Source organism: Ambystoma mexicanum, chromosome 1p (genome assembly GCF_040938575.1).
Source record: "Ambystoma mexicanum isolate Mex_15411 chromosome 1p, UKY_AmexF1_1, whole genome shotgun sequence".
Classification (NCBI taxonomy): Eukaryota; Metazoa; Chordata; class Amphibia; order Caudata; family Ambystomatidae; genus Ambystoma; species Ambystoma mexicanum.
In genome coordinates, this window is record NC_090921.1 from 745,067,282 (window position 1) to 745,080,640 (window position 13,359).

Below are 13,359 nucleotides of genomic sequence, written 5' to 3' on the forward strand. Positions count from 1 at the left end.
CTGGGAGACTCTCTGCCGGGCAGGACAAAGACTGATATGTTTGGGATATTTCTCCTCTGTGAAAGATGGTGAGCTAAAGACTCTGGATAAGGCTCTCATAACCAGGACTAATGTCTGGCAGAGGGACTCCCAGGACCCCCCTTCTTAATTTCTGGAATTCTATACAATAATTGCTAGACTCATTGAAGGTTTATTTCAGGCACACTTCAGGGGTTAAGTCACTGATTTAGTCTGTTCTTAAACACCAACTCAGCCTTTCATCCTTCTGAGGTCAATAAAGGAGTACCAACATAGGTTGGGTGATAGTGCATGTATATTTTTTCTATAAAAAGTGCTTAAGCGTAAGTGCTACATAATAACACATCATTATCATTTGGCCATGGACGTCTGCTTGCATTCACAGTAATTTGGTAATATGGGTCTATGGGTTATAGGTCAAAGTTTCGAATCAAAAGGATCGAAATACAATAGGGTTGAATCAAAAGGACCGAAAACAAAAGGGTTGATTTATTTTTTTTATTTTTATTTTTTTTATTTAGGGAGGGTCCCCCCCTGAACCCTCTTTTTTGTGGTAAAAAACACTTTTTCCTATACGGAAACCCAAAAATATATATATGGGATACATTACTCACCGTAATCGTATTTCTGATGCTTGTATCTGCTTAGATTCACATGCTGTGCATAGGCCGACATCTAGTGGAAGCTGCGGAGTATTACAGTTTGTTTTTCGAAAGTCGAAAATGGGCGTCGACACAGGCGTGCCAGTAATACTATCCCTAGTGTGACGTCCACTGTACCCAAGATCCCTCACGCGTGTAGGATCCTCAGATTGTATTTTTTCTGACATGAGGAAGCATGAGGAGTAGCGTGAGTACAGATAATCCAAGCAGATAAACAGAAAGGTAAGACTACAAGCAATCATGCGCCTTCTCTCGGAGGGGAGGAAGGGTGGGTCGCATGTGAATCTAAGCAGATACAAGCATCAGAAATACGATTACGGTGAGTAATGTATCCCTTCTGAGGCTTGTGGAATCTGCTTAGATCACATGCTGTGCATAGATTAGCGAGCAGTACCAGAAGAAGGAGGTGGGATGTGAGAAGGGTCATGAGCAAACAGGTGTCTTAGAACCGCTTGTCCCACTTGTGTATCTGTCTTGGAATGAGTGTCAATGCAGTAATGCTGAGTAAAAGTGTGAATAGAGCTCCAAGTAGCCGCTTTGCAAATGGTGTCGAGGGGAACATTTGCAATGAAAGCCAGAGTGGCACCAATGCCTCTAGTAGAGTGGGCCCTTGGCGTAAAAGGCAGAGTCTTTTCAGAAAGAGAGTAACACAGCTGTATACAGTTGATAATCCACTTAGAGATAGCGCCTTTAGAGACGCGATCCCCCTCTCTGCCTGTAGCTACGGAGACAAACAGTTGATCTGTTTTCCTTAGCGGTCTGGTCTTATTTACATAGTATAGGACCGCCCTACGCACATCTAGGGTGTGTAGTTTTACCTCAGCCGAGCTTTGTGGGTTTTTGAAGAAAGCCGGAAGCTCGATGGACTGGTTTACATGGAACTTGGATATGAATTTAGGTGAGAACCTAGGGTGTGTGCGTAAAACCAGTTTGTCCTTGTGGATAGTAAAGAAAGGATCTTGCACTGACAGAGCCTGAATCTCACTGACCCTTCTTATGGAGGTAATGGCTACTAAGAAGGCCGTTTTATAAGTCAGGTGTTTGAGACTACTTTTATGCATGGGTTCGAATGGGGGTCCCATGAGCTTAGCTAGCACCACGTTGAGGTCCCATCCTGGCGGTGGGTTCGAAATAGGAGGGTGAAGTCTCTTTACTCCTTCCATGAAGGCTTTAACCACTGGCACTTTCCACCACGAGACCTTGTTATGGGATGTGGTGTAAGCCGAGAGGGCTGCCAGGTGTACTTCAGTGAGTTAAAAACCAACCCTGCATCCAGCAGGTGGAGCATGTATGTCACAACGTTGGAAGGAGTGCAATCAACCGGGTTGATTTGTTTATTCTGGCACCAGATAACGAATCTTTTCCACTTATCAAAGTAACAGTGCCTTGTATTTGGTTTCCTGGACTCCTTTAGAATGTCCATACACCTCTGTGGTAATTTGAGATGTCCAAACTCTATGACTTCAGGAGCCATGCTGCTAGGTTCATAGAGTTGGGTTCCTGATGCACTGTTTGACCCTGTTGCTGGGACAGTAGGTTGTACCAAGCTGGGAGTCTGATGGGTTCGCACACCGCCATCCTGCGTAGGTGTGGAAACCATGGTTGTCTCGCCCACATGGGAGCAACTAGGATGAGCGTCATCGATTCCTTGTTCATCTTGTACACCACCTTCCTGATGAGAGGAGTTGGTGGAAAAGCGTACGCAAACATCCCTGACCAGTTCATCCACAGGGCATTCCCTTGGGAGTCCGGTTGGGGGAACCTGGATGCAAATCCTGGGCATTGTTTGTTTTCGCTTGTGGCGAATAGGTCTATAGTGGGGAAACCCCACTGAGAGAAGAGATCTTCTACCACGTCTCTGTGAAGGACCCATTCGTGTTCTTCTGGGAGGGAGTCTCTGCTTAGAGCATCCGCTAGGGAATTGAGCTCCCCTGGAACATGTTGCGATGACAGGAAGATGTTCCGTCTGAGTGCCCATATCCAGATTTTCTGGGCAAGCTTGGACAGATTTGGTGAACGAGTCCCCCCTTGCTTGTTCAGATAGAACATGGCTGTCGTGCTGTCCGTCCTGATCTGCACCGACAAGTTCAGTAGATGGGGCTCGAACGCCTTTAGCGCTCGGAATACTGCCAGAAGCTCTAGCAGATTGATGTGGTTCTTGGCTACTGAGTGAGACCAGAGACCCTGAGCTGTGTGGTGGAGATGGTGAGCTCCCCACCCAGTCAGGCATGCATCTGTAGTTACCACGGCTTGTACTTCGGGATTGTAAAAGGGTTTCCCCTTTGCGAGATTCTCTCTTGTCCACCAGTGTAGGCTCTGTACGAGTGTTGGCGAAACGACCACTAGATCGTCCCAATGACCACTTGCCTGAGACCACTGTTTCGCCAACCATTCCTGCATGGGACGCATGCGCAGACGCGCGTGGGGGACCAGGTAAATGCATGACGCCATCATGCCCAGTAACCGCATAGCTTTGCGTACTGTTATCTGTTGACCTGACTGATAATGCGGAATTTGCAGAAGTATATTCCGAATTCTCTCTTCCGAAGGGAAGGTCAATCCTTTCTGAGTATCTAGGATAGCTCCTAGAAATTGTTTTGAGGTGCTTGGCACCAGACTTGACTTTTTCTCGTTGATAGAGAAGCCTAATACGTGGAGGAGGTCGATAGTCCTCTGAATGTTTGACCTGCAAATTCCTGGGGTCTCCCCCGTTATGAGCCAGTCGTCCAGATAAGGGTACACCGGGATTGCTTCCCTGCGTAGGTGTGCAGCCGCCACCGCCAGTACCTTGGTGAATACCCTTGGTGCAGAAGCTATCCCGAAGGGCAGTACCTTGAATTGGTAGTGGCGACTGTCTACCTTGAAGCGTAAGTACTTTCTGTGCGCTGGGAGCATGGAAATATGAAAATAAGCATCTTTCATATCCAAGGTTGCCATGTAATCCCCCTTTTTTAGGAGGGGGATTACCTCTTGTAGCGTGGTCATACGGAATTTTTGGGGCTTGACATACTTGTTGGCAGGCCGCAAGTCTAATACTGGGCGCATTGTCAAATCTTTCTTTGGCACAAGGAAGTAAGTTGAATAGATACCCTTGTTTACCTGGTGTCCTGGGACGAGTTCTATCGCGTCCTTTTCTAGCAGAATGGCGATCTCCTCGAGAAGGATCCTTTGATGCTCTAGGGAGTGCACTCTTTGTCGTGGAGGATGGTTCCGGGGACGCTGCAGTAGTTCTATACAATATCCTGCGGATACTGTTGACAGCACCCATCTGTCTGAGGTGATCCCTTCCCAAGCCTGGGTGAAGGTGGAAATGCGTCCCCCTACTGGGGTTGCGTGGCAAGGGACCCTGAACTGAGCGTCACTGTTTTGGTGGAGGCGTGCCACCTCCCTTGTTGGGGCTGCCTCTGCCTCTTCCACGACCTCTCTTGTTACCCCTGCCGTAACTCTGGGTAGACTGCTGGTTGTTATTCCATTGTGTACCCTGTCCCTGGGCATAGTTGCCTCTTTGTGAATTTTGTCCGCGTGGGCGACGAAAATTACTGTTCCCCCTCTGGTTAGGGGGTTTGTTGGTAAGCTGGCCAAGGGATTTGAGAGTCTCATATTCATCTTTGGCATTTTTAAGTGCGTCTTCGACCGCTTTCCCAAACAATAGGTCGGGTTCCACTGGCTTGTCTATTAAAGAAGCCTGGGTTTCTGTCTTGAATCCCGACTGCCGTAACCACGCATGTCTTTTGATAACAGTACCTTCTGCTATCAATCTCCCTGCGTTGTCAGCGGCGTCGAAAGTTGCTTTTAAAATGCAACCAGACACGGCTCTCCCTTCTGCCGAGATCCGAGCCAGCTGGCCCTTTAATGGTTCTGGAGCAGAGGCAATGAGCGCCGCGACCTCTTCCCATTGATGGCAATTGTAACTAGCCAACAGGGTGGTGGAATTCGCAATCCTTGCTTGGTAGGCGGACGTTGAGGCTACCTTCCTGCCAAACCCGTAAAGTTTTTTGCTCTCCTTGTCGGGAGGAGCTTCTGATGAAGATAAGGGCGTGCCAGCCCTTTTTCTAGTGTTGGTAACCACTAGGGAATCTGGTTTAAGATGTCCCCTTATATACAGAGGGTCAGACTGGGCTGGCCGGAAAATCTTTTCAATTCTGGGGTTGACAGCTCTGGTGAGGTTCGGATTCACCAGGGAAGGATCTATTCTTCGTTGGATGGATTTGAGGATAGGGATGGTCTGAGCGACTGGTCTTCTCTCTCCTACAAACTCCTCCGCGAAGTCCCTTTCCTCCTGTACACCGTGGGTGTCGATGTGGAAGTGTTCCGCTGCTCGGGCGAGAACCTCGTTAAGGAGGGGCTGGTTATCAACTGGAGAGTCAGTAACTGGGGCTTCGCTTTGTACTGGGGAATCTACTCTGTAAATTTCCTGCTCATCTTCTCCCTCCTCCAAGTCCTCATCCTCCGCATAGTAATCTGTCCCGGTTTGTTCTTCCATCATGTCCAACTCCTGGTCCTCTCTAGGGAAAGCTTGTCCCTGGTAACTGGGGAGTGGAGTAGAATATGAAGTGGAGTAAGGCTGAACCTCGAAGGGTTCAGGTCTTTCGACCCGGGGCTTTTTACTTAGCGGGATGGGATCGGAGGAGCCTGAGGGTGTGGCCCCTTGAGGGTTATATGAAAGAAAGTGTTCTGGGTTCTTATCATAAAAATCAGCTAAGGAAGACATCCTAGACATAACCCTGTCTATGTCTTCACTGGACCATTCCCTGGAACAGGGTATTACTTTAGCAGGTGATTTATTTTCAAGGGTAGACTTGTGTTTGCTTGTCTGCTTAGGCTTTACAGGGGTGGAAGGCTGTGCTTTCCGCTGTTTCCCCCCTTCTCCGTGCGTGGAAAAATGTTTTCCCTGTCCCTTGGGGGCCCCAGAGACTTTCGACGCCTGGCGTCGAGGGTCTGGAAAGGTATCTGTGTGCTTCGGGCGTGGGGCCTCACTGGTGTTAACCGCGGTCTCGGTATCTTGGAGCGCGGCCTGGGGGTGGAAGTCGTCTTCGTCTCCCGACGATCGAACTTCCGTTAGTGTGTGTAGCGAGGCACTCTTGGCAAGAGTGGATGATTGCCTTGCGTCGTGAGGCGATCTCGATCGAGAGCGCCCAGAGGACACCGAGTCGGACCGTTCTTTTTGTGCCTCTTTCCGGGAAGTCGACGTCGTCGAGGTCCGGTTGGTCTTAGTGTGTTTAGTGTGTGTTAGGTGTGTAGCGCTTGCGTCGCCGGGGGTCTTCCCCATAGCCGCCTTGCCGGACGACCTTCCGAGGTCGGGGACCTGCGCTCGTCGGCTGTCTTTCGACGCCGTAATGCCCTCGCCGTCCGAAAGTACGGCGTCGCTGCCATCGCTGAAGGCGCCCTCCGCTGCCATGGCCTCCTGCCTGGCGTGGTGGGCCCAACGCTTTGTCGAACGGTCCTTAAGTGTCTTAGGTTTAAACCTACTACACGCTCTGCAGTTCGCTTCGGGGTGATCCCTCGGCAAGCAGAGATTGCACGTGGCGTGCCTGTCGACCCAAGGGTATTTGCGATTGCACTTGGGGCAGAATTGAAAAGGGGTACCCTCCATACGCACCTTAAGGCAGCGGGCTGCTAAGTGTAGGAATATATATAAATGTAACTATATATCAAGAGTGAAGAGTATGTACCACCCCCCACTCTCCCTACTTGTAAGGGCCGAGGCCAGCGGCCTACTAGGCCCGGGCCGAGGCCAGCGGCCTACCGAGGCCCAGATCCGTCGTGCAGCAGTCGACGGTCGATGACTTCTCCAGCCGTCGTCGAGGTTGAGGGTCGACGTTGGGGTGGGGAAGGGAATGAATAAGAATTAAAATTATAATAACAGCAAAAGTATGGCTAAGGCCAGGGAACTCCGCAAGATGCTTCCGACCAGTATGGCGGAAAAAAACAATCTGAGGATCCTACACGCGTGAGGGATCTTGGGTACAGTGGACGTCACACTAGGGATAGTATTACTGGCACGCCTGTGTCGACGCCCATTTTCGACTTTCGAAAAACAAACTGTAATACTCCGCAGCTTCCACTAGATGTCGGCCTATGCACAGCATGTGATCTAAGCAGATTCCACAAGCCTCAGAAATATATTTAAAATAAAAATTCGACCCTTTTGTTTTAGGTCTTATTAACTCGACCCTATGGCATTCAATCATTTTGGACTCGAACCTTTGACCAGACACCGGGTCTATGCACACTGATCTTAACGATACATATGGCGATCCATTCTTGTATGAAATGTATATCACATTATAGTGATATTGTAACCATATCAGGGCAAGGAGGGTCTAGAAGGCTTGCAGTGTGATCGTCTGTGTCAGATGAAATTCAGACACCACCTTGGGAAGGAAGGAGGGACGAACCGTCAAATTGACTTTCTCTTTGGAGAATACTGTGAATGAACTCACTAACCCTGTGAGCAGAAGTGGTGGCCACTAAAGCAATGGTTTTCCAGGTTAACAACCTGAGAGGACAGGAATGGAGCAGCTCAAAAAAAGGATTGTTCCTTTAAATAAACTGCCCCGAGGAAGGCGTACTTTTGAAATTCAGGCCCCACAGGTGGTCTCGCCGAAACGTAACAGAGGTCAACAGAAAAACCAAACAAAAAGATTCTTTTTGACCTCAGAGCCAGCTACTAATTACTGTCTTGTACGTAGGCAAACCTGTCTTGAGAATTAAGACTCTGAAAGACTCTGAATACTCTCAAATAATTTGATTTGCATAATTAACATTATAAATTGTTTCTTTGTTGCTCTATTGTCTTTTGTCATTTAAACATGTAATGTTTTTGCTTATCTTTTAACAACTTCTCCTTATTATATTTTTGTTGTCAAATCACTTGTATTTAAAAAAAAATATCTTTTTATAAAAAAAGTATTTTCCCAAAACATGAAATAAATAAAATGCAAAGACTTTTTTTCTCCTTTTTTTTTTTTTTTTTTTCTTTGCGGCTGACTGTTCACTTCAACTACAAAGGTATTGAAATATTTGAGATATCTAACGATACTCAACACAAAAATTAATTGAATTTATTTGACTATGTGGGCAAAATAATAATTTCGTTAGAGGACTTTTGGAAACCCTATGTATATTGTAGTACCCCACCGAAAGCTGCATCACCAGGGGTATACCCCTCTTTTTGTTATGACCATTGGTCTGGAAGCAAACAGAAAATTTGTGACGTATTTTACAAAGAATACGTTTGTGGGTGTCCATTCATCCGAATGTAAATACTGCTCTACTTGAAACAACAGCAGCTCAGACAAACTATAGATGGATTAATGTGTTATCCAGTGATATAAATCACTGGGAATAACATTGTGGTTGACTCAATATTTTTTTAAGGCACTATCTAGCCAACACTTTTCAAATATTCTAGGACTGGAGATTGTTTATATAATTGCACCAGTCCTGAAATATGTTGGATGGGCAGAGGGCTGTTTAGTGCCTTTAAAAAAATATATGGAGTCACCCTTGATGTTATTTCCAGCGATTATAACACAGGCAAGCGTATAATGCGGCTAGAAATTGTGCAGAAGTCGGTCTGTTAGATATGTGTGATGCAAATCATCACATGAATTAAAACATTGTGGGGAAGGTAATAAGAAGTAAAGCGTGCGACTGAGGAAGGAAATTAGAAATACAGGAAACCAGAAAGTAAGCTTTCCTCACTCAACACGTTCTGTTAATTTCTCCACATTTTATAGAAATACAATGAAGATACTTGTAGAGCTGCAATAACTGACATAATGAACTGTGATGAAAATGTGTTCATATATTATCTTGTTGAATTTCTTATAGGGACAGATATTCTTAAGGTAAAGAATTTTAAAGATTTTATACTCAATTTTGGGTATTGCTGAGGTTGATATATTTATAAAATGTAAACTTGAGGCCATTTGAAAAGCTAGCAGCAAACTGCAATTTAGAGTTTAACAAAACAGAAAACATCCTTTATAGACTCTTTGAGAAACCCTCAATAGGGGAAATGAGTGCCCTGCCACACAACCAAGCATTACCCTCCAGAGAAGGGATCCAGAGTAGTGGGCATATTGTGTCGAGTGGCATTCCATTGAAAGGCTACACATGCCCCTGGATGTAGGCTCCAAGGCTAGCAGGGAGGGCAGACTTTTGGGGGCACCATACAGCGTTGGCCCGGACCGCACCCCACAGCGACCAACGTATGACATGTGTTGTCCGGACAGGCCCAAGGTGGAATCACTGTGTGCATGCCGGGCTACTAGTAAGTTCGCCGCACACCGCCAAAGTCAGTTGCCGGCAGTGCACAGCGAGGAGAATAGCCGAGTGGGTAGATGCACAGGCTGCAGCGCTTGGTGGGATGGGCAACCCCAGTTGAGATCAAGGTGCAAATGGCTGAGCCGATTGCTCGGTGGGTTACTGCACCTGCTGCAGACATCTGAATTATGCCAGTAAAATAGTTCAGAGGGTAAAAGAAAATGCTGCCGAGATCATTGTTTAACAGCAGGTAAATTGTAACAGGACTACCTGAGCTATGTACACGTTTGTCCTCAAGAATGCAGGCTAAACTGATCTTTATCTGCCTGGATATCCTTTCAAGGGTCTGCCAGTAACTGGGGTATTATGACCCCCTATTAAAAGCTGAAACAGAATGTGCATCAGCAAGGAAGGAGAGTGAATGGAGGGGGTATACTAAGTACCCAGCAAGAAGTGCAATTGAAATGACGGCTAGGTGTGTGCCCCAACGACAGGGCGGGTACGCTAGGGCCCCAGTATTGAAGGCGATAGTGGGAGGGCTATTAGCAGGGATCACAAGACAGCAAATGCATACAACATGTATGTTATGCAGACCCAGACCGCTGTTAGAAGGTGGAATGTATAGGCATGCATAGAATGGCTGTATCCAACGCGTAAGCAATGCTAGGCCTGGGCAGGGGCCTGGGTATTGTGGAGAAGCAGCTTGAGAGTTAAGAACTCCATGTGTATTTGGCCACCAGCAGACATAGGTTGAAGACTTAAGGACTGGGGAAAGCCATGGTCCATGGGAACGTGAACATTTTACTTCAAATAGACAGCAGTGAAACAAGCTCTAGACTATTTTGGGTGTTGGCCCCACTTCTCTAAAAAAAAGTGGCTGTGCAAGAATATGCGGTTATCAATTTAGCCAAGCAACGGGGAACTTAGGATATTAGCCACACAGTGGCTTTGGGGTGCTGTGCGCACACTTAAGAATGCTGCATTGGTACTTTGCCTAACAGCAAAGCGGAGGGTGTGGTACACTTCTGCAGAGTGAAGGACAGGAGTACATCTCCCATGTGGCTTGGGCATGCCAACAAGATGATAGTGGGGGCAGCTGGTGCAAGATGGCAGCGTGCTGAAATGGGGCCTGGGTGGCCCTGGATTCTACCCAGTTAGGAAGGCAGGGGGGCAGTATGTGAGGTGGCCTTGTTCCGCTGCACATGTTCATTGGCATCTATTGGGGTAGCTAGAGACGGCGAGCTGGCAGGAGAGAGGAGCAGAAAGGAGCAGGTTGATGCAACGGGAGAAGTGTATGTTGGAGGAGGATAGGATGGGTTTCTAGATCCCAGTGTCAAAAACAGACCAGTGCTCCAATTGGCAGTGAAAGCGTGGTGTGGGCCTCCCTGAATGGCAACACAGAAGGTGGTACATATGCAGGGGCAGTGAAAGCGTGGCGTGTGTGGCAGTGAAAGAGTGGGCCTCACTGAAAGGCAATACAGAAGGTGGTACATACTCAGGGGCAGTGAAAGTGTGGCGTGAGGGGCAGTGAAAGTGTGGTGTGAACCTCCCTGAATGGCAACACTGAAGGTGGTACTTGTCTAGGGGAGTGAAAGCGTGGCATGGGCCTCCCTGAATGGCAATAGAGAAGGTGGTACATATGCAGGGGCAGTGAAAGCGTGGCGTGGGGGCAATGAAAGCGCGGGCCTCCCTGAAAGGCAATACAGAAGGTGGTACATACTCAGGGGCAGTGAAAGTGTGGCATGAGGGGCAGTGAAAGTGTGGTGTGAACCTCCCTGAATGGCAATACAGAAGGTGGTACATATACAGGGGCAGTGAAAGCGTGGCGTGCGTGGCAGTGAAAGAGAGGGCCTCACTGAAAGGCAACACTGAAGGTGGTACTTGTCTAGTGGCAGTGAAAGCGTGGCATGGGCCTCCCTGAATGGCAATAGAGAAGGTGGTACATATGCAGGGGCAGTGAAAGAGTGGCGTGGGGGCAGTGAAAGCGCGGGCCTCCCTGAATGGCAATACAGGAGGTTGTACTTGTCCAGTAGCAGTGAAGGCGTGGGCCTCACTGAAGGCGATACTTGTTTTGATGTGTGTACTTGTCTTATCCTTCCACTGGCCTTCTGTATGTTGAGGAATGTGTGAGTGGCAGCTCAGGGGAATGTTGCTGTGCGACTGTGTGTGAGAGTTCCAGGAGTGACAGTTAGGGGCCTGAGCTGGTATGCATGTGGATGGCCAGTCGGTGATCTCCCACCCCTCTGTCTTGTCCCATTGTACATCTTCACTAAGAGTAACAGGTTCCTGTATATATGTACATATTTTAATAAAGATTACCTGCCAACTCCTTGACTTTACAGTTGGTCTGTAAACCCACTGCAACCCAACGGCCACATCATTTACAACAATACTTTTTCAGGGGCAGAGAAAGCGTGGTGGGGGTGGCAGTGAAAGCGTGGGTCTCAGTGAAAGGCAATACAGAAGGTGGTACTTGTCCAGTGGCAGTGAAAGCGTGGGCCTCACTGAAAGGCAATACAGAAGGTGGTACTTGTCCAGGGGCAGTGAAAGCTTGGGCCTCACTGAAAGGCAATACAGAAGGTGGTACTGGTTCAGGGGCAGTGAAAGCGTGGGCCTCACTGAAAGGCAATACAGAAGGTGGTACTGGTTCAGGGGCAGTGAAAGCGAGGGCCTCACTGAAAGGCAATACAGAAGGTGGTACTTGTCCAGTGGCAGTGAAAGCGTGGGTCTCAGTGAAAGGCAATACAGAAGGTGGTACTTGTCCAGTGGCAGTGAAAGCGTGGGCCTCACTGAAAGGCAATACAGAAGGTGGTACTTGTCCAGGGGCAGTGAAAGCTTGGGCCTCACTGAAAGGCAATACAGAAGGTGGTACTGGTTCAGGGGCAGTGAAAGCGTGGGCCTCACTGAAAGGCAATACAGAAGGTGGTACATACTCCGGGGCAGTGAAAGAGTGGCGTGGGCGGCAGTGAAAGGGGCAGTGAAAGTGCGGCGTAGGCCTCACTGAATGGGAATACAGAAGGTGGTACTTGTCCTGGGGCAGTGAAAGCGAGGGCCTCACTGAAAGGCAATACAGAAGGTGGTACTGGTTCATGGGGAAGTGAAAGCGTGGGCCTCACTGAAAGGCAATACAGAATGTGGTACTGGTTCAGTGGCAGTGAAAGCGTGGGCCTCACTGAAAGGCAATACAGTGGGTGGTACTTGACTAGGGGCAGTGAAAGCGTGGGCCTCACTGAAAGGCAATACAGTGGGTGGTACTTGTCCAGAGGCAGTGAAAGCGTGGGCCTTCCTGAAAGGCAATACAGAAGGTGGTACTGGTTCAGGGGCAGTGAACGTGTGGGCCTCACTGAAAGGCAATACAGAAGGTGGTACATACTCCGGGGCAGTGAAAGAGTGGCGTCGGCGGCAGTGAAAGAGTGGCGTCGGCGGCAGTGAAAGTGCGGCGTGGGCCTCCCTGAATGGGAATACAGAAGGTGGTACTTGTCCAGGGGCAGTGAAACCGTGGGCCTCACTGAAAGGCAATACAGAAGGTCGTACTTGTTCTGGGGCAGTAACAAGAGTTTACTTGCAAGTGCCTCTTCCAGGCTGGGGAGTCCTGCCAGTACAAAAGGATGGAACACTGCGGTCTACCAGGTTGGCACAGTACTGAAAAGTGGGCGGGCCCACAGAGAGGTAGACAGAGTAGGGCCTGAGTGGGCAAGGCCCCCCAAAATCTGTAAATGCCCACTCAGCAGTGCTGTGTGGGCATTAACAGATGTTAACCTAACTACATCAGCTTCAGGCCCCACTTATTAGAGAATCCTGGCTCTGGCTTCAGCTGGGTCGCATTGGTTTTGGCCCAGACAGTCGTGGAACACACTCCTTCAGGGCTGGGGACAGCATCTGAGGCAATTTCTATGTGATGAAAACTGAACCCGAGGTAAACTCGGGAGAAAGGATGCTGGACACGGAATTGGGGTTCGCCCAGAAACGTGATAAGCTTCCAGGTGTTCCTTTAGGTGGCCAATATCTTTGCAGCAGGTGGAAGCAGGCCCACTCTAAGGGGGGCTTTTCCCCCTATTCATTTGACTCTCTAACGTTAATATGTGGCTCACTGTGGACTATTTTAAACCCAAGGCCAGTTATAGTGTCTCTCTCCCGAGAAATTATTCCTGTGTAAATATCTGTGTTAGCGTATGCCGTTTTGTGTGGTTGGGCACTGGGGTGGAGAGACAGCCGGGTCGTGGGCCCTCCCCTAATCCCCAAACAAGAGCCACATCCCTTTAGTAATCAGACGCAGAGTACCTGGCTGTAGGTTGGTGATTTCGGATCGACATCAACGGTAGCCAGATAGTCTGGCTTCTGTATCCCGGTGCTGCGGTAGATGCAGGGCAAGTACACAATCTCCTCCCTGGGACCTGAAGCAAAAACA

The 13,359-nt window shown here is 48.6% G+C and overlaps 1 protein-coding gene across 1 annotated transcript in view; it reads right to left on the reverse strand.

Annotated features, from left to right (window-relative positions):
* The window catches only part of LOC138580083 (methanethiol oxidase-like), a 364,838-nt gene that overhangs the window by 212,448 nt on the left and 139,031 nt on the right, over positions 1–13,359 (reverse strand). Inside the window, exon 3 of the mRNA XM_069650350.1 lies at positions 13,233–13,345. Within this exon, the coding sequence (XP_069506451.1) occupies positions 13,233–13,345 (113 nt within the window). The remainder of the gene's footprint in view (positions 1–13,232; positions 13,346–13,359) is intronic.